Source organism: Pelobates fuscus, chromosome 4, assembly GCF_036172605.1.
Source record: "Pelobates fuscus isolate aPelFus1 chromosome 4, aPelFus1.pri, whole genome shotgun sequence".
Taxonomy (NCBI): Eukaryota; Metazoa; Chordata; class Amphibia; order Anura; family Pelobatidae; genus Pelobates; species Pelobates fuscus.
In genome coordinates, this window is record NC_086320.1 from 37,341,768 (window position 1) to 37,367,163 (window position 25,396).

The following is a 25,396-nucleotide window of genomic DNA, read 5'->3' on the forward strand; positions in this document are numbered from 1 at the left end:
ATCCCAGGGTATTCAAAATGGGGTATGCCCAGTCTTTTCTAGTAGCCACTTGGGCACAAACCCTAGCCAAATTTAGTGTTTGTTTGTTTTTTTTGCATTTTTCACATAAAATCTGTACTTTCACTGATAATATTATTGTTAGTATATAGTTTACTGCCCTGAAACACTCCTAGTTCTGCTCAGTGAGGTCTCACGAGCGCCATGGTACCCCCCATGTATAGGTTTTATGGGGTTTTGGAAAGTTTCAGGGTCATATATACGGCTTATCCATTTATGCTTTTTCACCTTGAAATTTGTCAGATTAGTTTGCAGTGTCCAGGCTGCCTTTGAGACCGTATGGCAGCCAAGAAATGAAAATTACCCCCATCATGGCATACCATTTGAAAAAGTAGACATCCCAGGGTATTCAAAATGGGGTATGCCCAGTCTTTTGTAGTAGCCACTTGGGCACAAACCCTAGCCAAATTTAGTGTTTGTTTGTTTTTTTTGCATTTTTCACATAAAATCTGTACTTTCACTGATAATATTATTGTTAGTATATAGTTTACTGCCCTGAAACACTCCTAGTTCTGCTCAGTGAGGTCTCACGAGTGCCATGGTACCCCCCATGTATAGGTTTTATGGTGTTTTGGAAAGTTACACGGTCATATATACGGCTTATCCATTTAGGCTTTATTACATTGAAATTTGGCAAAGTGATTTTCTGGGCCTATATCGCATTTGAGAGAGCATGGCAGCCTGGGTAATAACATTTCCACTATTATGGCATACCATTTTCAAAAGTAGGCAACCCAGAGTATAAGAAATGGTGCATTGCAAGATGTTTGGTCTAACCACTTTATCAGAAATGAAGGGCCCACATAGGGGTTATAGCTTTATTTGTGCTTTTTCACGCACATGAACTCCATTTTCACAGGACATTTCATATTCCTGATATGAGTTATTGCAACAAAGCCTCACTATTTGTATTTAACATTGTCTCCTGAATGTAACAGTACCCCCATGTACTAGATTCTCTGTTTTGGGGGGGGAAGTCATGGGGACAAAAATATTAGATGTCCTTTTCAAAGTTGGCAATTTAACAAAGTGATTTTCTGGGTCTCTCTCGCCTTTGAGAGAGCATGGCAGCCTGGGTAATAACATTCCCACCGTTATGGCAAACCATTTTCAAAAGTAGGCACCCCAGAGTATAACAAATGGCATAATTTGAGATGTTAGGTCTAGCCATTTTAACAGAAATGCTGGGCCCATGTAGCGATTTCTACTTTGATTTTTGTCTTTTTAATCAGATAAATAGCATTTTCACTGGAAATGTCATAATACAGATATTAGTTAGTGCACTAGAGACTTGGTATTTTGATTTAACACTGTCTTCTGAATATAACGGTACCCCCACGTACTATTATTTCAGATTTTACTGATAAGTCACAGGGCGAAATATATTAGATGCCCTTTCAGCTTGTAAGTTTGCCAATATTATTTTCTGGGCCTATGTAGCTTTTCAGAGAGTATGGCAGCCTGGGTAATAACATTCCCACCGTTATGGCAAACCATTTTCAAAAGTAGGCACCCCAGAGTATAACAAATGGCATAATTTGAGATGTTAGGTCTAGCCATTTTAACAGAAATGCTGGGCCCATGTAGTGATTTCTACTTTGATTTTTGTCTTTTTAATCAGATAAATAGCATTTTCACTGGAAATGTCATAATCCTGATATTAGTTAGTGCACTAGAGACTTAGTATTTTGATTTAACACTGTCTTTTGAATATAACAGTACCTACATGTACCATGTTTCCAGGTTTTTATTATATCACATGAATAGAACAGTACCCCACATACACTTTGATCTGAAGGCAGAGAGAGGCAGATAGATCTTTGATATCACATAGAGAGTCACTGTGCGAAAAGTTTGAGAAGTAAAAAAAACGAAAAAAATAAACTATTTTTTGTAACCCTTTCAGTGCTAATCACAGCATTAACCCTGTGATCAGTTTTTTATTGGGAAGTCACATTTCAAGTACTACAAATGTAGTATTTTGAGTTGTTTGGTGTAGCCACTTTAGAATGGCTAGCGTAAACAGGGACAGGCCAAGGTCAGGGGAATCCAGAATTCAGAGTAGTCGGTAAAACAAGCCAATGGGTCGGTACAGGCAGCTAACAAAGCGTAGTCAGGACAAGCCGAGGTCAGAAATCCAGGTAAATCAAGCAAACAAACTGCCAAAGTCCCATACAGAGTGATTCAGAAATTCAGCTCTGTATGGTAGACTTTGAAACAGTCTGTTATGCAGAGGGCGGGTAGAGATGGGCAGGTTGGACAATAAAAACTGGAGTCCTTTCGGACTCCTTTCTTGTAGCAAACACGGCACTTTTTTTGGGGAGCTTTTTTACTAGGGGTGGGTGGGATTCGGGAAGGGAAGTGTTTGCCACAAAGTCTTTGGAGATCTCCTGATTCCAAAGTGGGATTGGGGGGCTGGGTAAATAACATACGGGACAAAATGCTTAATGTGAATTCGAGGAAAGGGCAGGGCCTACCTATGACCTCTTTTGTATAGAGGACATAGGCATTGAAAATTGCAATCTGGCTCACGTAGATTGCAATTTTCTTGTACCAGGTCCTAGTTTTTCGGTTCACCAGATAGGGCTGTATGCATTGGTCAGCCAAGTCTACTCCCCCCATAAACTTGCTGTAGTCTACAATGCACTTCGGCTTTTCCAGATGCTCAGTGCTACCTCTCACAGACACTGGCACTGTACTTTCGTCATGCATCGTAGACAGCATGTATACATCTTTCCTATCTCTGAAGCGAAGAGCAAGCAACTCATCCTGGCGGAGAGCTGAAGAGGAACCTCTACTGCTTCTGCCACTTGCCAGGGCTTGGGGGAAACCCCTGCGATTCTTCCTCACTGTGCCACAGGCTAGGGTTTCAAAACAATATAAATTTTTAAATAATTCTATACTGGTATAATAATTGTCAACCCATAGCCTATATCCCTTATTCAACAAGGGAAGGATTAGATACCAAACAATCTTGCCACTTGTACCCACAGAATCAGGGCATCCTGGTGGGTCAAGATGGCTATCCTTCCCCTGGTAAATGCGAAACGCCCATGTGTAACCAGTACAGGATTCACATAATTTATAAAATTTAACGCCATATCGGGACCGCTTCAATGGAATATATTGCTTAAATAGCAGTCGACCTTTAAATTTCATAAGGGACTCGTCAATTGAAATATCTTTATCGGGGACATAATTTTCAGAAAATTTGTCTGACAGGAGTTGAATAAAGGGCCGAATTTTATATAGCCTGTCAAACAGTGGGTCGTTTCTAGGGGGACACAGCGAGTTATCATTAAAATGAAGGAATCGCAGCAGTTGCAGGTAGCGATCCCTCAACATAACCTCAGGGAAAAGAGGTGTAGCCAGGATACGTTGCTTGCTCCAGTAGGACCTGATACTGGGCTTTTTTACAATACCCATCATTAGGGTTAAAGCCCGAAACCGCTTCATCTCTGCGACATCCGTGGGTCTCCACATATTCCTGCGACCATGATGGGACCCTGGATGTGCAGAGAGATACTGCATAGCAAACAAATTCGTTTGCTGAGCCATGAGCTCAAATATATCGTCTGACATAAAGAGCTCAAAAAAACGAATTGGCTCGCAGTCGTCCACTGTTACAGTGATGCCAGGTGTAACAGTGAACGGCGGTATTTCTGGGGCCATCATATTTGGAGGCACCCAGTCTCCGCCTGGCATTGGGCTTGCTGAGCGTCCTCTTGTGAGTGGTGGTGGGGCACCATCACTTGAGGTCTCACTCAGAGGCTCAATGTCAGAGGCAGTGATAGTGTCACTGTCTTGCAGAGTGTCACTATCACTGCCTGCCAGAATGGCATACGCCTCCTCGGCTGAGTAGCGACGTGCCATTCTAGGGGGACAAATTAATTAATTTATATACTAAAGTGGGTAATTAATTATCTACCTGCCTAACACCTACTACCCGCCCTCAAAAAATAATATAAATGTACTGATCACAGTATAGGCAGCTGCAATCAGTACACTGAAAGGGTTATTTTCAGATCTATAAAAATAACCCTAAAAAAAAGTCAGTCTGATCAGAGAGCCCTCTGATCACAGTGATCACTGATACAGTACTGTACAGCAGATAAACTGTACAGTTTAGTGATCACGGCAGCGGGGAAAGGGTTAAGGGAGATTTGGGTTGCTGCGACTGACACAAAGGGTCAAAAAAAATTAGAAATAATTTTTTTGACCCAAAAAAGTTTTTAAAACTGAAAGGGTTATTTTTTGATCTGTAAAAATAACCCTAAAAAAGGTCAGTCTGATCAGAGAGCCCTCTGATCACAGTGATCACTGATACAGTACTGTACAGCAGATATACTGTACAGTATAGTGATCACGGCAGCGGGGAAAGGGTAATGGAGATTTGGGTTGCTGCGACTGACACAAAGGGTAAAAAAAAATTAGAAATAATTTTTTTGACCCAAAAAAGTTTTTAAAACTGAAAGGGTTATTTTTTGATATGTAAAAATAACCCTAAAAAAGGTCAGTCTGATCAGAGAGCCCTCTGATCACAGTGATCACTGATACAGTACTGTACAGCAGATATACTGTACAGTATAGTGATCACGGCAGCGGGGAAAGGGTAATGGAGATTTGGGTTGCTGCGACTGACACAAAGGATCAAAAAAAATTAGAAATAATTTTTTTTTGATCCAAAAAAAAAATAATAAATAAATACCCTAATCAGGTTGATCACAGTAATATGCTGTGATCAGCACTGAAAGGGTTAAATAAAATATAAATTTTAAAACTTTGAAAAAAAAATTAAACTTTCTTTTTCCACAGGAGCTGCAAAAACCACGATCTCTCTGCCTCTCTCTCTCAGATCGAAGTGAGGTGAGGAGAGGGGCAGAGACAATGTGTCAGCCAGTGATCTGAGATCATTGGCTGACACATACTAACAGTGATCACAGTGACTGGCTGTCACTGTGATCACCTCCTACAGATCGCGGTAATTGGCCACAGGGGGATGCCTGGGAGGTACAGGCATGCCCCCACCGCGATCTGTAGGGGGCTAATGGCTGCAGTTACATGTGTCAGCCAATGGGCTGACACATAGTAACACTGATCGCACTGACAGGCTATGGCAGCCTGTCAGTGTGATCAGACTGCAGCCTGACAGTTCAGATCGCGGTCACTGACCCCAGGGGGGCTGCCTGGGGGGCCAGGCATGTCCCCCGACCGCGATCTGCTGCAGAAGAATGCGGCCGGCTCCATGTGTCAGCCGATTTCAAATCGGCTGACACATGGTAAATACCGATCGCAGTGACAGCCTGTCACTGCGATCGGAAGCTGCAGACCGCGGTCCCCAGGCACAGGGGGGCTGCCTGGGGGGCCAGGCATGCCCCCCGACCGCGATCTGCAGCGGCCATGTTCCGCCGGCCACGTGGGGCTGAAGACCGCCCAGGACGTACTATGCCGTCCTGCGGCGTTTAGAGCCACCAAAATAAGGACGGCATAGTACGTCCTGCGGTCTTAAGGGGTTAATCCCATGACTGGAAAAGTTGTAGATGGAGTTAAAGTGTTTTGTACACAACTTTGATAAAGAGAGGGTTAACCCGTACAACCGTCTCATCATTGCCAACTTGTTCCGATGTCTTTTTTTTTTTTCTTCATTTCATTATTTTTGCGGTCAGCGTTGAAATCTTAGCACATCACAAGTGTAAAGTGAAAATATCAATGTAGAGCAATGGAGCAGACTGGTCGCATGGGGATAGAGCTCCTGCATACTACCGGCTATTTTTACCTATTCTGGTCTTTAAAGTCCGATCTGCACGGGGGCGGGGCTGGACCGCCGAGCTGGATGGTCGCAAGTGAGACCAGCTCCTGCAACTCAAGACTAGATGAGCCTTAAAAACATGAATCCTGACATAAAACCGACCGGCAACGGTGACCCTTAGCGGGCAGAGGGCTCTGGAACCAGGGTGAGGCTGGCTTAAAGGGCTTCAGTCCCCTCGAGGAAGATTCCTCACTGACATTAACGAGGCCTACTCTGGCGGTGAGCGGGGCGGACGGCTGCTGCCCCGATATCCCACTAATCAGCGCTCAGCCATGTGTCAGACCCGCGGAGAAAATAAAAGCATTTTTTTTAAAGTTTAGCACATCTGTGAAAACGTATAACTGTCAAGCAATCACTAAGGATTATCAAAAGTTGATGAACAAAATATTTAACTGAATAGCCTTAGGACTTTGCAGAATAAAATTTATTAAACATTGAGCACGCACGTTTCAAGCTAAATTTGGCTTCATTCTTACATACAGAATACTGTATTACTAGACCCGTACATAGACGTATATACGGTAATTCATGTGATAAATCCCAGAACCGAAGATTACACCCACGGGGCTATTACCCAAGTTTCAAAGTAAATTCAAAATGAAATTCACATTTTAGTCTAAAAGACTGAAAACACAGCCAAGATGCAGAATACTGGATTTTGTGTGTGTTGTGGCCAAAAATGTAGAATCCACGTTGAATTTATCTTTAGTGCTTTTTTTTTAATTAAAGTGAGAATTGTTGGGAAATAAAAGTGATTTCAACGTGCTCTTCCTTACTTGCTTTAATGAGAAGCATTGCTGGCACAGTGTTCTATTGCCAAACATGGACACCCTACCTCCCAATACTTCTCAAAGATAAGTATTAGATTGAGATTGGCTTGGGCGAGGCTCCAGCGTCCTCAATAATTGCATTCATTTTAAATGATGAACTATTCCTGTAAGGCACAGAGAAGTGCATAACAAGTAAGGGCCTTTCCAAACATGGACATGTATATTAATATATTGCACGAGGTGAGGGATAGGATAAAGGGAAAGGGAAAGAGAGGAGGAAGGATGTAGGAATAAATGTAACTACTTCTACTCTACTGAGTCTCTTTATATTCTACTTTATTCCGTTGCTGTTAAAAGCATTGAGTAAATAAGTAAATGTAGAGTGTGTGTGATGGTTTATCCAATGGTTGGTCTAATTCGTGGGAAATAATAATATCTACAAACATTCCCATAGACTTTGGTAACTTCTACAGATAACGAATTTGAAAAAGTTTTTCTAACAGTATTGAATCATTTGGAAAGCTTATTAGCCACAGGCCTCTATTTAATATTGTTGTATAACCTTTCCAAATGATTTACTATTGTTGGATAGACCTTTCAACATATTAAAATATCTAAAAAAACGGGGGGGGGGGCCTAGGCCTGATGTCCAAGATGGCCGGATGTGTGTTTCAGTAGCTCATGCAAACTTCGAGTAAACTCCAGCTTATAAAGCCTCAAATCTTGATTTATGAAACCGTGAACCCACAGCAGACAGACACCTTAATTACCTGCAACCCATTAGCTCGAACAGAATTGAACCGTCCAGACCTCGCCTCGTCCATGACAAGCTTCTAGAAGTTAGGAGAGGCAGCCCACACACTGCACCCCTCACTACACCCTTGACACACACACACTACTTCCAAACATATATGTATATATACTACAGAACCACTCACACACTCACTGCACCCCTCACACACATACTGCACACATACCCCTAAACACATTACATTCAAGACATACACTAGATCTCTTACCCACGCCTCAACCCTTTGTCAGTCCTTGCATTGGTTTCCCATACGATATAGGGCTCAATATAAAATTCTGGTTCTTGCTTTCAAATCTCTACCTAGTGCTGCTCCCACCTATCTATCCTCCCTTAATACACAAGTATGTCCCATCTAGGCCCCTACGCTCTGTCGAAGACCTGCGTCTATCCTCTGTTTGTACTCCCACCACTGATGCTCGCCTTCAAGACTTCTCTAGGGCTGCACCGTTCCTGTGGAACTCCCTTCCCCGTTAGACGGTCACCCAGTCTCCACTCCTTCAAAAAATTATTAAAAACACACTTTTACACAAAAGCATATCAATTAAACTATTTAATGGCTCCACAAAAACCCTCACTAAGTCTTCCTTGAATACTACTCTACCAATCTACTTCCCTAATACTATCCTTACCTTTTGTGTCACTTTACCCCACTCCCTCTAGCATGTAAGCTCATTGAGCAGGGCAGAGCAGAGCAATACTAATACTAATAATAATAATAATGAGTCCATAACCTGTTAGAGATGATAACCTACGGAAGCCACCACTGCCGGGGAAACAATTTGTTTCTAATCTACAGAAACAGAAGGATTTAGTGGGTCATTCCAAGAATCATAACCACCACAACCTGCTGTAGGCACGGCCATATTCCACCTTACTGTGCAGTGATTGGCCGGCTTACCTAATCCAGCATCCTACCCTGCTAGTTGATGTGCATCCGCCTTCTGCATTTCTCTCCATCTCTCTCACATGTTGTCTCCCCATCTCTCTCGCATACTGTTTCCCCATCTCTCTCTGTTATATTTTTTTATCCTCTTTGGTCCATGCCTCCCTTTTATGCCCATACATAATATTTTTAAGCATTTTCACATCCACACCCTTTCTTTGCTTTTTAAACACACACACACTCTCTGCCTCGCACACACTGTATGAATGATTCTCAGTTATTTGATTGTGCACCTGCATGCTAAACTAGACTCACTAACTATTATAATGTGCTTGGCAGACCTGTGATCTAATTCGCTTAATTACAAATATACCAAATTTCTTCTAGTCAATGCCTGAACGAATCAGCCACCTGCGATATCATTAAATAGGAATTTACAGGTAAATGTTTAGAAACGAGGGAGTCTTGGCACTGGAAAAAGTAAAAACTCTTTTTGAACAATTTTTATTGCAAACGGTTGGGGTGGGGGCTCTGAACTAACTAGGGACTAGGAGACTATGGCGTTAGGAATACAGGTTTTTACGCTACAGTGTCCCTTTAAGGTTTGCTGTTGTTATGTTGTTTTTTTACACATTTGTCTCTATGCGTGAGTGACAGATAAGAGCTTGTAGGCATTCTTTACCGTACTAAGACAGTAAGGATCATATGTTAATATAATAAATAATGATAATACAAAGTATCAAAAGCTAAATTTTCATGAGAGCTGCCGCTAAGAACTTAACATTTCTATACAAGCATTTTTTATTCTCCCTGCAGGGATTGTCCTAACCCTGAGTAACATGACAGCACCTACCTGTAATTCTAGATACATACATATTGTAAGGGCACTAGTCCTTCACCAATATGCCCTGCAGGCGTTCTGTAAACACATACAGCTCAAATTTCAACATGTTGGAGCCATGAGTCTTATACAATGTATAGAACTATATTTTTTTATGGGTAAGGAAAACATAAATTAGAAAATATGTGCAAGGCAACATGAATTACGGCATAATACGTAAAAAGAAAAGTAAACGAAAATAAGGAAAGAAAACACAACCCGCCCAAACACTTCCCAAAGGAAACCTCTCAATTTCTGTATATCTGATAGATTCTAAATGTTCTAAATGAAAAAGGCTTCAAATCATAGGTGACCAACCTTTGGCTTCCCCAGGCCACATTTAGCAAAGAGGAATTGTCTTCAACTGCAAATAAAATATTTAATATAATTCATTTATATAACAAAACATCAAAAGCCCTCTTCTTTTTTAATTAATTTGAATATTTCATGTGTTTAGTAGATAACTCCCGTATTTTTTTTATTATCTTTCTGTGGGATTTGCCATATTTAAGGATACCAAATTAGGGAGCTATCTACTAAGCATAGTTTTAAATTAGAGGGACAAAGGTTTAAAAATAATATCAGGAAGTATTACTTTACTGAGAGGGTAGTGGATGCATGGAATAGCCTTCCAGCTAAAGTGGTAGAGGTTAACACAGTAAAGGAGTTTAAGCATGCGTGGGATAGGCATAAGGCTATCCTAACTATAAGATAAGGCCAGGGACTAATGAAAGTATTTAGAAAATTGGGCAGACTAGATGGGCCGAATGGTTCTTATCTGCCGTCACATTCTATGTTTCAATGTTTCATACACATGTTTATACAAATACACACACATACAATCACAGACCTATACACACACAATCACAGCCACAGACATACACACAATCACAGACACACACACACACACACAGATATTCACACACACAATCACAGACCAACACACACACATACAATCACAGACCTATACACATAATCACACACATACAAATAGACATACACACAATCAAAGATATACACACACAGACATACACACAATCATACACATAATCACAGACATACACAAACACAATCACAGACCCACACACGTACACATACAATCACAGACCTACATACAGAATCACAGACGTACACAAACACAATCACAGACTCACACACATAGAATCGCAGACCCATGTTCAGAGGTCTTAAAGAGTCCATGCCTTGAAGCACCAGAGCTGTTTTCACAGCGCGAGGGGAACCTACACGATATTAGGCAGGTGCCTTTAGGGTTGTCGCTGATCAGTGTATGGTTAAAAACATCAATGATCTGTTTTTGCCATAAGCCTTTGTTAGCCACTATTGGCAAAAATGTTTAGCTAAGAATTGTGGGATTTGTAGTCCGCACTCAGCTTGAGATCCCAGTTGTTAAATCCTTGCATATTGTGATAGCTTTTTATATGTTCTCCTCTTAAAAAAGTAAAAGCACTAGCGCGTCTTGTTTAACTGATAGTAAAATAATTTCTTATGGCCTTGATTTCATATTTTAAAAACTATTTTAATAATTGTTTTTTTTTATATATATATTGAGTTTGAAGAAAATCATTTTAAAAGTTTATCCAAAAATACTAAGTTGTTGGAAAATATCCAGAAATATTAAATGGAGTCCTTTGTTGTCCAAAGCAGTGCGTTAGTGTGTCAGTATTCTGTGAGTGGCATCTTAGTCCTGGGTGTCGAATGAAAACTAAACAGAAGCAATTTATTATTTTTTTTAACACAAACCATTATTATTTCAGTATGTGTGGCCGATGCTCTGATACAATTGGGCTAATCTCTGACAACATATGCTATTCTCTCCCAGTGAGTGATGGGATTAGGAGAGCCAGGTGTGAGGAAGTCTATTACCCAATCTCACCTCTGAAAGGTTCACGAGTTCTTTTGAGTCTCCGATGTGTCATATGGCGTAAACAATGAGCTCCGATGTGATGTGTGAAAGTTGATTATGAAACCGCAATGCACATTTCCGCTTTATATGTGAAGACTCGTTGAATAACAAACCCTGCAGCAGTGCTGACTACAGGATCACTGTATTTACTAAACTGTGACTTGACTGCGACTCATCAGGTAAATGCAAATTCTGAGCCAAACAATCCAAGCTGGAAACATAACTGACTTGGCAATTTTGTTTCAGTTTGGTTATTGGGCTTAAAATTTACAGTTTATTGGTCAATTTCCAACAAGTCATGGTTTTGTAAAGTATTGCCCCTAAAACTGGTACTCCATTCTATATCAGAGGGTCTAAGAACAAGCACATTGTAATAAGCATGTCAATACCGACTTCCCACTATAAATTATTTATTGACGTGCAGTGGAACCCCCTCTGACACTGAGGGCAATGTGTAGAATAGCTAGGTTCTATTGTAGTACATATTATTACAGAGGAATATTGGGTCACTTAAAGTTGAAGAAAGAGCCACCCAGAAAGTGACAAGCACATAGTTTGAGCCTCTGACAAAAACATGTGAGAACCACTGGTGCAAATAACAAATTGTAAATAATTGAGAAAAATAGATGATTTTATTGTTGCTCAAATTGAACTATTTTTTAAACTTCACTTATATAGTTTCTATATTTATGCATTATTATTAGGATTTATATAGAACCGACCTATGCCTCGGCACATTACAATTATAGAAAGGGGTTATTTAGAGGTAAAGAAGACCTGGCTAAAATGAGCTTACAATCTAGGAGGGTTTAACCCGTTAAGGACCAAACTTCTGGAATAAAAGGGAATCATGACATGTCACACATGTCATGTGTCCTTAAGGGGTTAAGGAAGGCAGATATATATCGCTAGGTTTCTTGCTCAAAAACATTGACTGATGAGGCGGTCGGACTGGAATTTAAACCTGGATTTCCCAGTTCAAAGGCAGTGACATTAACATTCATAAAAAAATAAAGTAAAGAAATGTCCCAGCATGTTGATGTCAGCACAGTGTCAAATTTATCAAAGTGTCTTCAGTGTAAAAAGCAGAAAGGTTTTGACCATAACTATTTTGACGTTGCCACATTTACAATCTCCTTCCTTATTTTTCCCTCTTTTCACTGCATGTGCCACCATTTAAAGAGATATTGGGTCAAAATCATTTTAATTTTTTGCCTGTTTTTTGCAATACGTTCACAGAGCGATGAGGTCACCAGTTATTTTCCTGCTATCTGAGCAGTACCGGTGGACCTCATCCTCTCTGCTGTATGTTGAGCCTGCGGTACTCAGGGATGCTTAGTCTTATTGCCTTATGTGCATGGATCAGAAAGTTGCTCTGTATCAGAGAGTTAATCAGCTCTCCTAATGGTAAAAGAAAAGTTCCTTCAAACAATATTAATGTGTCACTTGACATAACAGACCATATCTGTCCTTTCAGACTCCTGCCAAGGGAAAATGAGTCTGGGAAAACAGATTAGGTAACTGGATAACTTTCTGTTTGTGCATGAGACACAACGATGTTGGAGTTTAGTAAATAGGCCACTTAGTAATTTCGCTTACGTATACCAGAAGATTGTATACAACCTTTATACAATCTACGGTGATTGTAGAATACATCAAATTGTTGAAAATAATAATAATTTAAGACTTGCTTATTATTGATGTTGATATTGTATTGATATTGATTTATAATTAACTAGGAGTTAAAGGATTATTGCAAGCACCATGACAACTTCAGGGATTTCTCCGATGTGTCATATGGCGTAAACAATGAGCTCCGATGTGATGTGTGAAAGTTTATTATGAAACCGCAATGCACATTTCCGCTTTATATGTGAAGACTCATTGAATAACAAACCCTGCCGCAGTGCTGACTACAGGATCACTGTATTTACTAAACTGTGACTTGACTGCGACTCATCAGATAAATGCAAATTCTGAGCCAAACTATCCAAGCTGGAAACATAACTGACTTGGCAATTCTTAATAATTTAAGACTTGCTTATTATTGATGTATTCATAATTAACTAGGAGTTAAAGGATTATTGCAAGCACCATGACAACTTCAGGGATTTCAAGCGGCGATGGTGCCTGGAGTCTGTATGTGCACCGTTATCATGTCAGTCATTGGCTGAGAGATAGCAGATGATGCTCTCGGCCAATGAATGGCAAGAGCTGCGGCTTCAGTGTCACCGGACAACCGGGGAGCATCGAAGGATCCTGTGATATTGGTCCAGCTCTGAAACATAGTCTGTCATAAAGGGGTTAAAATGGGCAGTTCATTGTGTTGTTTACTGAGATCATTTTTAGAATGCTCACTAACATCTATCTAAGCTTTGTGGTTTGAATGATGAGCCATAGCTTTTCACCCCGAGATAATGGCTTTGACCTCTCTTTAACCCTATAGATGTTGGTGATGTATTTTTTGTGACATTGAAAGGGCTACATGTCATATCTTGTTTGTGTGGAATGCTGAAAAGTGGGTAGAAAATAAAGAAAAATGGTAAGGAAATAGAGAAAGACATTGATCTAAGTAGATAAGAGAGAGATGTGGGTAGATAGAGCAGTGGGAGAGATATGGGGGGAGAGATGGGGAGGATGAGGGATACAGAGATGAGATTTAAAAAGGAGAGATTTGCAGAGAGACAGACAGAGTTGGTCCTGGGAAGGGTAATGGTTTGGGCCCCCCCTAGATTCTTCACAAATTGAAGGTGAATACAGCCAAGCAAATTAATTGTTCCGCAGACTAACTCCAAGGCTGTAGGTGGCCACCTACGGTCATCTCATGGCTAAAGGACCCCTAAAGTCACGCAGACCACTTCATCACTATAAAGTGGTCTTGGTGCAGTGGCTCTGTCCTGGCATCAAATAGCTGATAGCGGCATTTGATTGGAGGAGCGCAGCGTTTTCTCGCGCATGCATACTTCTAATACATTGCTTCTCTATGAGTAAACTTTATGAATTTACATTTTTAACACCAAAGGGGGGTGAACAAATAGGTGGTGGAGAGAAAGGAACCTAAAATTCAGGCAGAGAGAGGGAGAGAGAGAGAGAGAGAGAGAGAGAGAGAAGGAGAGGGAGGAAGAGAGAAAGAGAGAGAGAGAGACCTTCTTGTTAATTCATTCTCTGGACTAGACAGTCAACTGTGTATCAAGCTGCCTTAATAACACTGCTTCTACAGCTGAGTAGGATAAGTTTTATGGCTCTATTTTAACCTTACTTTTGATGCTCAGTTTGTAATTCGCAATCATTCGCTTTTTAGTGAATAATCCTAACAATGTACAAAATACAGGAAAAATCAGGGGAAATCAGGGGAATGAAACCGCCATTTAAAATAAAGATGTAAGCACATTTTTCTTTATCTGGTTAAACTGCTTACCTGACAATACAGGCGTCCCGTAGCTGTTAGTTACAATGCTGCAACGCTTTCTTTCTCCCGTAGTGATCGGCAGCAGAGCCCCAGGCGCCTTCTCCATTCATTTTCCAGAATTGTCAGCATAACACTAACCGAGTATGGTAGGGCCTTGGGACTCTGCTGCAGATCCTTTGAGCAGAGACATTTTTTATTTTTTTATTTTTTTTAAATGGTTGCAAGTCTGCAGCTTACTGCATGCATGATTTTTCTCTTGTCACATACCGTAAGCAGTTTGACCTAAGACACATACATGTTCTTAGCAGTCTTTATGTGTTTTCAAACAATGACTTTTCTGTGTAACTGTCAACATGAGATATATTCGTTACGCAGGACCTGCCCTCTGATATGAACGATGCAGCTCTACGAGATTATATTTCTAACTCATAATTTGCTTTACTGCCACTTTTAATGGCCACACAGTACACATGTAGATTAGTATAGCACCTTGCATGGAACAGACACACATGTCTATGTTTGCACGCACACTTAGTATTTACTAAAGAATGTCTTGTTAGAAAATCCAAGTGAATTTTACATTTTAGAACACAATTTATGAACTGGAAACATTCTCAAAGTCATCTTTGTTTTTAGTTAAGCTATTTGGGCCTGACGTTTAAAAATTCACTTGGGAATTATTTTGACAATTCACCCTTCAGTGTAAAGCCGTGACGAAGATCTACATATTACATACACCAACAAAAACGTATTGTCTAGCGTGACATGTACTTTCTTTATACCAATACTATACTTTCACTTCTTTGAATTAATAAGAGTGCTAGACCTGCCACAGTCGGTAATGGGCATATGTGGACTATAATATGCAATATATTATTCTTTTTACTGATTTTTTTTAACGTATCCATGCATATTATATACTTCTACACAACAGAACATATCACAGCTATCAAAACTAAATCTTGTGTTTGTGGGTCGTATCAGACTGTCCAGATTTGATCCGACAAATAAGAGACTCTGGAAAAGAAATGGACAGCCTCAATAATTTTGCGCTGAAGATTGACACCCACTTGAAAGTATTTCAAACTTGTCCCAGTATCTATAATTATCCTTGCCATCGGTCATGCCCCATGCGCACAGTACACAATTTGAATTAAATATATATTATATGTATACATTTACACACTGTACCTGCGTTGTCTTGTGTATACATCTCCTAATACTTTCTCGGATATTGTTACTCTTATCAGTTTGGAAGTAGACAGTAGTACTGGACTTGTCTTTGAGATACGGCTTGTCCTCAGAGCTCCAGTTGTGTAATCGTGTTTTGGATTCACTGTTATCTGAATTCATGGGGTAAAAACATTCGGACTCGTCTGAATGGTTTCCATTTGATACAGGCTCCGAGTCACCATCCGAAAGATTATCGTTGGCGTAGTAGGGCTCTTTGGCATTGGCTTTTATGTACTTGACTTCTTCTTCAGAAAGAAAGTCCACTTCTCCTTCGTCATTGAGAACTTTCTGGTAGGCTTCAAGACCCCCATCCAAAAGGGCGTCAGTTGCCAAACGAGCACTCTCATTGTGGCTAAATTCTACTTTTGTAATTCTAGCCCATCTATTTTTGGCTTCCTCCAGCTTTTTCTTTATTTTACCAAAGCATTTAGATCTGTTCATTCTTCTTTTTCTTTGTCGATCTGTTATTTCCAAATTTCACAAACAAATTTTTAACTTCTAAATATATTGGAGGATTGTCCACGGCTGTAACAGATTTTTAAATGTGTCGGTAATATTGCTGAAGGCTACAAAAGAGTTGTAAGCAAACCTTTCTATTGCTGTTATGATTCCTCGGTGCCATAAATTATTGCAAGCTCTGGCTTCTATGAGTCACCTTGTGAGAAAGCCTTTGTCACATCGGCAAGCTCAACAGTAATGTTCCTGTGTTGCAAGCAAGTCAAACACTGCAAGCTCTCTGAACAAGCAGCTCAACTAGGATCAGAGGGGAAGTGAAATCCCTGTCATTTAGCTTATCTAAGAAGACACACCTTACCTCCAAACCACAAAGTGGTTCAGCAACTCCCCTTGTAGGTCTGTCGTGTATATGACACTTTTCTTAGTAATTCAGCAAGTCAGGGGAAAAGCTGTTAATTAAACTGGTTTGGCTTAAAGAGAAGTTATGTATGGACTTTTAAGAACGTAACTCTCTATATCTATGTATTTCTATCTATCTATCTGTCTGTCTGTCTATCAGTTATCTGTCTATCTGTTTCTCTGTCTATTTGTCTGTCTGTCAATCAGTCATCTATCCTTCTGTCTGTCTGTGTGTGTGTGTGTGTGTGTGTATATATATATATATATACACACATACACATATTACTCCTATTTGCTCATATGTTTTAAATCACCAACAAACTCAATAGTACAGCTGGCCAACACAACTAGGATAATATTTAGCCTTAGACAAACCATCACTAACTTATTGTAAAAACCAAAGAAAACAAGTTACCTGCGCTCTCTCCTTAATCCCTATGTATTTTTAAACAAATGGAGGTTTTTAGTTACCTCCAATGGCCATGAGAGGGTATGCCCACCTGTCACGTCAAGGCAGACCTCTTAGGTGGGTCCTAACGCTAACCATTCACCTTGCTTCCTTGAGCTTCTGGCAAAAAATATCTCTAATGAGACAGAAAGGGGTATTTTTTTTATATACATCCCTACATGCTTTTTAACCCTTAATAGGGAACACACGGGATGGGTGGCAGCATTGCAACCTAGCTGTGTGATACAAAAGTGAATACAAATACAAAGAAACAAGTCCTGCGCTCAAACTCCCATTACTCCTGGGCGGCAGCAACGACCATAGTACACATCAGCCAAAATACATATAGTAAAAACCAAAGAAAAAAGTTACCTGTCTCATTAGAGATTTTTTTACCAGAAGCTCAAGGAAGCAAGGCGAATGGTTAGAGTAGGACCCACCTAAGAGGTCTGCCTTGATGTGGCAGGTGGGCTTACCCTCTCATGGCCATTGGAGGTAACTAAAAACCTCCATTTGTTTAAAAATACATAGGGATGTGGAAAGAGCGCAGGTAACTTTTTTTCTTTGGTTTTTACTATATGTATTTTGGGTGATGTGTACTATGGTCATTGTCATTACTAACTTCTTACCCAATGGTCATTCATATGTCCGAGTTCAGTGACTTCAAACTACTTCTGATGGTAATGGCAACAAGAATTGCTATAACTGTATTCTGAACTCAGTCACCTATACAGAGGACAGAACTTCATAATTTTATGTGTGAAGCAGTTGAAATGCCAGTAATACCAATATACGTCTATAATAACCTGGCGCAATCTATAAATCTATCCTGACTGGTTCATGCTTAATGGACTGTTAACAATGATTTGAGATTTTATCGCTTCATTTCACAGGCTGGGTCTCTATGGATAAACAGTTATTGATCTAGCTGACTGATTTTCCATAGGAGAATAACCCTACAGAGCAGACAGGGATTGTGTGTGATAATGTTTAAAAACAAGAACATAAATTACAAAAAAAATCAGAGGTAACCTGGTGAGAACCTCATTTATGCGTACCTCCCAAGTGTCTCTATTTAGGAGAGACAGTCCCTATTTTGGACCCAAATCTCTCTGTCCCTCTTTATCAGTTCACTTTGCTACTATAACATACTATAAAAAAACCTGTTAATCCCCATTTTGAATCTTATATAGCTCATGGTCCTCTTTTAAGAGCTGATTGTGTCCCCTTGTTGTATATTTAAGGTAAGATCAAACAAAATTCCAGTTTGTCAATTTAACAAAGGGAACTTAAAAACACATTTGGTAACAATTGAAAAATGTGAAAATTGGACTCCATGTAAAATTGTGCCTGCTTAACCAAACAAGTCCAAAACTGTCTGTCTGCAACTGGCTATCCAGGAGAGACTTGCTGGCCACCCATCTTAAACGTGGGACTCATTTGTGCCCGACCTGGACACAGGACACATGCTGTAATGAAACTTAATCTCCAGAGCCTGGAGCTCTGCTTGCCCTCGCCTCACCCTACAGCTATAAATTAGAAGCAAGTGTGGCATTGATATCCACGGCTCATTGCTATAATGGTGCTCATCCTTTCAAAGCCAACAATTTTAAAGTGTATCCTGGGATATAGTACATAACATCATCGGTGTTTGCATTATCGAGTAAGATAAAACTTAGTGATATTCCCCAATATATTCGTTGCATGCCCTTTATCTGCTAAGTGCTCTGTGTTCAAATTAACAGGTGTGTACAATGACATTTGTAAGGAACTTGTGACTGCAACACTTCCACTTCCTAAGTGGTGTGCCCTGGCTGTGATATATTTATGTATTTGTCCTGCAGATATTACATGCATGTGTGAGATTTATGGTTTGAAGTGTGTTATGTGGGTGCGTGTTCTGTGAATGCAAGAGTAAAAGTTTACTTCAAAAGTCATGTTTAAAGCACCGACGAGCTTTTGCTGCAACTCATTTTGCCTGCCAGTGCTGGGCTTTCGAGTCGAACTTCTATAAATCAATCTGCAATGCTGACAGATCTTAAAGCCGAAAACAGAACTTTCCTCTATCCCAAAACTCATTGTATACTCATTGTATACTTCATTGCTGCTTCACCTCACCTCTGATATCCCTAACCTTCTCCCTAACCTTGCTCTGCTAACTCTTCTACACCTAGTCTGTTGCTCTGCACAAGGTCCCTTGAGGCATATCTTGACTCTAGATGCCTTCACCACTGTATGCCCATGCATGATATATTTATTGTTGGGTTTATTGTTAGGTCATTAAAGCATCACCAACTAAGGTATCTGAAACCAAGGTCATTAGCTGGTGGAATTTACATGTGTTCTTCAAATGGCCAGGCTTTGGCACTAAATTGGACTAGTATTTGTAAAATATTTGTAAATACAGCCAGAACACATTTGGATCGTTCAGAGATGTAGCGGACCCCGGGTAACACAGCCGGTTACCTCCCTCAGCCACTCTGGAACTGCTTACAGTATAAACTCACCCATTCCTCCCAGTAACTGGACTAGACACAGCTCTGGGAGTACAACACGATTTTATTATGCCATACACGGCTTTTATTCATAACCCCTTGCAAGGGGTCTTCCACACAGACACACAGGGGTTTCTATCCCAGGATCCTCTGTACCTGGGAGTCTGGGCGCAGGAAAAGGGACCTAGTCTCTTTGCCTCCTAGGTACAGAAAGCCCGCCCCCATATACAAGGGGTCTTTCACACTAAACGACAGGGGTCTTCATCCCAGGATCCTCTGTGCCTGGGAGCCCGGATGTGGAAAAAGTGACCTAGTCTCTTTGTCTCCCAGGCACAAAAAGCCCACCAACTAGCCAGTGCACCAAAAGTGTCCCCACCAACCTTAGGACCCCCACAATGTACATTTCCCCGACTGGTCTACGTTCGCGCTGCTCTAGTGCGAACCCCAGACAACGGAAGCGTCTCTTTCCAGGATACGAATGCTCCCCCTGGTTGGCGTTCGTCTATACAAAATGGGGAGCACTCATTAATTACTTCCCTTGCGGTTATTTTACGGGTGTGAATGTTCTAATGAATTGGGTGTAAACATTCTAATGGGGCACCGGGGTGGTCCCCGTTCGGGAGACAAATGGGTTCTGTTACGTATGGACTCTCTCGAACGGCACACAAAATACACGGGAAAACACACAGTACAAGGGGAAACATTAGAATAAGCAATGGTTCTTCTACAAGAGATATTTCAGAAGTTTCCCACTGTAGTTTCAACTTGAATGGACATTTCAAGCAACTGCTACCTAGAGTGGTGGTTTCCAACCCAGTCCTCAATTTTCACCCACACTTGAAGATTTAGACATTTCCTATTTCTGTGCGGTGGAGATAATTACAAAACCTTTAGTGCTATTTTGACTGGAGAATTTGTTAGGGAACCAATGGCATAGTGCCTTCTAGTGCGGTCCCCTAGGTTTCACATTGACCTGAGCATGCGCCCATTTTGTTCAGCACAGTGTGGGTTAATAAAATTTAGATAGTATGCCTTGCAAATAAAACAAAAAATAGTTATTTTTTTTACTGAGAATTAACAGGAAATAAAAGTTTTAGTTTGCTAGTGGATTGTGCCGAAATCTCAGTAGAGACAGTTCTACTATAAAGGTACACTCGAAGCACCAGACGCAATAGAGATTAATGTAATGGTACTGGGGCAAATAGCCAGTCCATACAGTGTCTGAAGTGTAAATGCTGCTATTTCTGAGAAAAGTTTGTGTTTAGTTACAGTCAATGTGAAGGCCACCAGAGGCAGCATTGGCAGCAGTATAAACACTGCCTTATATCAGAAACAGGGCCTTCATAGTTCTCGGCCTGCAAAGATTGCAAGACTGATATTCAGAGTCTCCAACACTTCCCAGAGAGATGCTTTGTGGAGATGCTTACTGACTCAGCACAGCGTTTGCTATGCACTAGCCTTCCACTGTTTCCCAAAGGGGAAGCACTGGGTTGGCTGAAATCCTCAGAATTGATGATCTCAGCCAACAGAGTGGGAGAAACCTTGGAGGGCTTGGCACACCAGGGAAATAAAATAAGTTAAACTCTGATTTTAGTTAATTAAGGGGCCAATAATCTAAATAATTATACAATACTCTAGGATTAGAAATACATGTTTGTATTGCTAATGCTAGAGTGTTTTTTTTTTAAGAGATCACAAGTGCTGTGCAGCACATCCACTTTTCACAGCCTTGATTGTTTCAATAACAACAAACATGTTCTAAGTCCATTCATTAACACGTGTCACATAACAGTATTAAAAGGTAGCATTTTTTTCACTCTCCCAATTAGATCATCCAATCATATAATTACCATGGAAACTAAGCAACCTCAAAGAAGATCAAAGTAATTGATTGTACTGTAACAGTTTCCACAAAATAAAAGGATTTTCAGAAATTCAAGCTGTGACTCTCCTAACACTAGTAGAACGTTTTGGGTGTAATGCCAACATCAAGCATTAGGGTTGAGTAAAATTTACTGTATCTCATGCAAAAATGTCTTATTTTAGGATAACAAGAGGTATTTTCCAATCTTACCCCAGAAATCAATATGGTAAAAAATACTTGGAATTCACTTTAATTTTGGTGTGTACCTTGTCTAATGTTGATACAGGGAACGGGGATAAAGACTGGACTTTTGACTTGACCGATATGCGTGTTTGACTGTTTGTCTTTCATTGTAGTGTCCCTTTATTCACTGTATCACTATGTACTATTAAGTGACTGTTAACTTGGTTTGCTTTCCAAAGTTTCTTATTGCATGGAAAATGTTAATAAAAACTATTTTCGGGAAAACTATCATTATTTTTATTATCATGTCCCAAGTACAGGAGGTTGACTTTGAGTGTCCATAATATTACTAATTTTGTCAAACTGCTTGGTAACGTTTTTACAAAAACCACTAGGGCTGCACCGATCGCCTCTTAGCGCCATGATCCGTCTCAAGAAACTTTAGTGTTTATGGGACTTAAAGTGTCCCTTTAATAAACAACAAAATATTTACCATGAATATCTGAAAGTTGTTTAACAATGGAACTTACAGTGAAATTAAGGATTTAAACTTTTCAGAATTCCAAGGTGTGACCTTCAAAGAACAGCAGATAGGATCAGATCAAGGCGTGATCCAAAAAGCAACAGAACATCTAGTGTTCCTGCCAAGAACATAATTACTTTTCTTGTTTGTGAAGTATGGATAGGAATTGTGTTAGAATAATTGTCTTTCTCAGAGAATTAGATACTTTATCTAGGGTAGTGATGGAGAACTTGGCTTGAATACAATAATATCTACAGAAAGCAAGTGATGCATATCACATTCTCCAACCCTGGCTTATGTGGACTCTGCAGCTAAATAAAAGGACATGATTTAAGAGAGTAATGACAGTTCCCCTTGGAGTCCATTGTCTACACTGAACAGATGGATTCTAGCTGTTCTGAAGTTGTATTCCTAACACTATAGTGTACCTCTGCCCCTGCGGCCCCCTTACAGCAACAAGAGTGTTAAAACCACTCAAATTCACTTACCTTATCCTAGTGCCAACGTCCTGTGGCGCTGGCTCCATCTCCGCCTTCTCTGACGTGAGTGATGGGGCAACCTAATGCGCATGCGCGGCAAGCATCGCATGCACTTTAGCCTTCCACATAGGAAAGCACTGAATCCTATTGGGGTGTTTCAAAATGCCAGACATTGTCATGTTAAACTCAATGAAACAGCATTGTAATGTAAACATTGTAGTTTCTCTAAAACAGCAAAGTCTTACATTGGAGGGTTAAAGGAACAGGGACACTGCACCCAGACCATTTCAGTGTGATAATTGAGATTAAAGTATTGAAGAATAGTGGAGAGTCTGATGTGGATAGGTAGACTGTTCCATAAGAGCCTCCCGTGAGAAGTTGTTAAAGATTGCAGTATAGATATGAAAAGCAGACAGGAGAAAGCCACTGGCAGAGAACAGCAGCCAAGAAGGGATGTATCTATGAAATAGAGAAGAAATGTAAAATGAGTTATTATTAGCTCAATAATATGAAAACATACCCTAAAGCAAGCATGTCAAACTTGCGGCACACAGTGAATATATTTGTGGCCCACCTGCCCTGGGGTTGCTTTGAGCTATGACTGTGGCCAGCTGCGAGACAGGAAAGATATTTCCTGTCTGATTTTTGCCTTCCCTCCCACAGCCGAAAGAGGACAGAATTGGCCACACAATTGGGAAGGTGGGCAGTGTATTAAATTGGGGAGGGGGTGCAGTGTATTAATCTGAGAAAGGGAGGGGGCAGTGTATTAATTTGGGGAGAGGGCAGTGTATTCAATTAGGGGATGGAAGGGCAGTGTATTCAATTAGAGTGGCGGGAGGACGGGCAGTGTATTAGATTAAGGGCCAGAGTATTAGAGGGGAGATAGTGGGGGCGGGGGGCAGTGTATTAGATTAAGGGCCAGTGTATTAGAGTGGCGGGAGGAGGGGCAGTGTATTAGATTAAGGGCCAGAGAATTAGAGTGGAGGGGGGGGGGGCGGCAGTGTATTAGGTTAAGGGCCAGTGTATTAGAGTGGAGGGATGGGGGCAGTGTATTGGATTTGGGGCAATGTATTGGATTTGTGGTCAGTGTATTAGAATGGGGATGAGGGCAGTGTATGAGATTGGGTCTGCATGGAGGCACTGAACGCTCCCTATGGAGATGCTGAGTATGCGCGCACCTTTTACCACTCATGCACAATAGCCTCCCAATGCTTTCCTATGGGAAAGCATTAGATTGGCTGAGATCATCAATTTTGATGATCTCAGCCACAGTTAACTCATAGTACTTCAAAATAAACAAGATAACGTAATTTGTTTTTTTTTACAGCTGTGCAACAGCACATATTCACCATTTTAGTCCCATTACCAAACTTTTCTTAATATGTCATGGTAGTTGGACTGTAACATTGGTTATATGCAAATGCATGTCTCCTTAAAATAAATCCACTCTTTGAAGTTTACTTAGAAGCCCTACGAGCATGAGGACATCCAGTGTCAGTTAGGAAACTTTATTTATACTGTACGTTTCTAAATAAACCTACATTTCTATGAAAACTGAAGCTTAGGCTTTTTTGCGGCCCACATAAACGTAAACCTTGTTTATTTGGCCCGTGTCAGCCTTTGAGTTTGACATGCTTGCCCTAAAAAGTAAATTAGGGAAATACAAATGTTTCTTTTTTTTTAGATGGAAATGATGAGAGCACAATACAGAGACACAGGGGTACAGTGTTCTCTTTAATTTGTGGTTCATGGTAAAATGAAGCCTCTCATTGTGTTGAGTTCTAAAAACAGACTGCCATGGAGGACAGATGGGTAGCTGCATTTAAAGAAACACTTTCACTTTTTTTCTGATGTGTAAAATCCCCCTTGGGCTCCCCTGTTTTTTGTTTTCTTTTAACAATTCTTATTTTTAAAGTTATACATACGGAACTCTAAGAACTACTTTTCATTAAGCATAACCTGCAGGTTGACAAGAGTTGACAAAAAAGGTAATTTGCTCAGGTCTTGTGTGTGTGGGGTGGAGGTATCAATAGGCTGGGGTTATGGGAGGTATTTGTGATGGGACTCACCATCACCAGGACTTTCAGATGAACACTTTATGTAGGACCTTGGACTTCTCCTATTTCAAAGTCACACTGTGTCCATTATAGGTGCAGGGTGTGTATTTGTGTATTGTTGGTTGTTTTGTGTTCTCTCCTGTCTTGCTGATGCTAGATACCAACTAGGTGGATTTGGCTTTGGAGCCTGCATAGCGCCACCTCTTGGCTGCAAGGATCTAGCAACAGCTATATGCTCTACCTGAATAGCAAGGCTTGCTAATTTGCTTATTCAGGTAGATTTGCATATTGTGAATACTCCAGGCAGGAGAGATATTTTGTGTTCGTTATCGTCTCCACCCCCCCCCCCCCTTTATAAATGGGTTATTATGCTATAATAATTCCCTGTATGTTTTCAGACATATTTTGGTTATTTGTTTTTTATTGAGTTTGTCAGAGCAAGGTTGATGTACGGAACATATAGGCTAGTCCTAACTAAAAAAATAAAAAAAATTAAGTATTGTATGTTTGTTCCTTTTGGAACTGGATGTCCTGTGTGGATTTCTAGGGATCGCAGCAACAAAGTCTTTGGTCCTGTTGACTAGATGCACGATTCTTCTAATCCTGAAATAAATCAAGAGAGCTAGCCGAAGTGAAAGGCAATAGAAATCATATTGCAGGCAGAGGTGGATACTGGCCTGGAAGAAGGGCTACAGCAGAATACGCAGAGGGGACAA

At 40.5% G+C, this 25,396-nt stretch overlaps 1 protein-coding gene across 1 annotated transcript in view; it reads right to left on the reverse strand.

The window, feature by feature from the left end:
* Window positions 1-16,268, reverse strand: part of FAM83A (family with sequence similarity 83 member A) — a 40,042-nt gene extending 23,774 nt beyond the window's left edge. The window contains exon 1 of the mRNA XM_063450263.1: window positions 15,735-16,268. Coding sequence (XP_063306333.1) covers window positions 15,735-16,217 — 483 coding nt within the window. The 5' untranslated portion in view covers window positions 16,218-16,268. The remainder of the gene's footprint in view (window positions 1-15,734) is intronic.
* Between the last annotated feature and the right edge of the window lie 9,128 nt (window positions 16,269-25,396).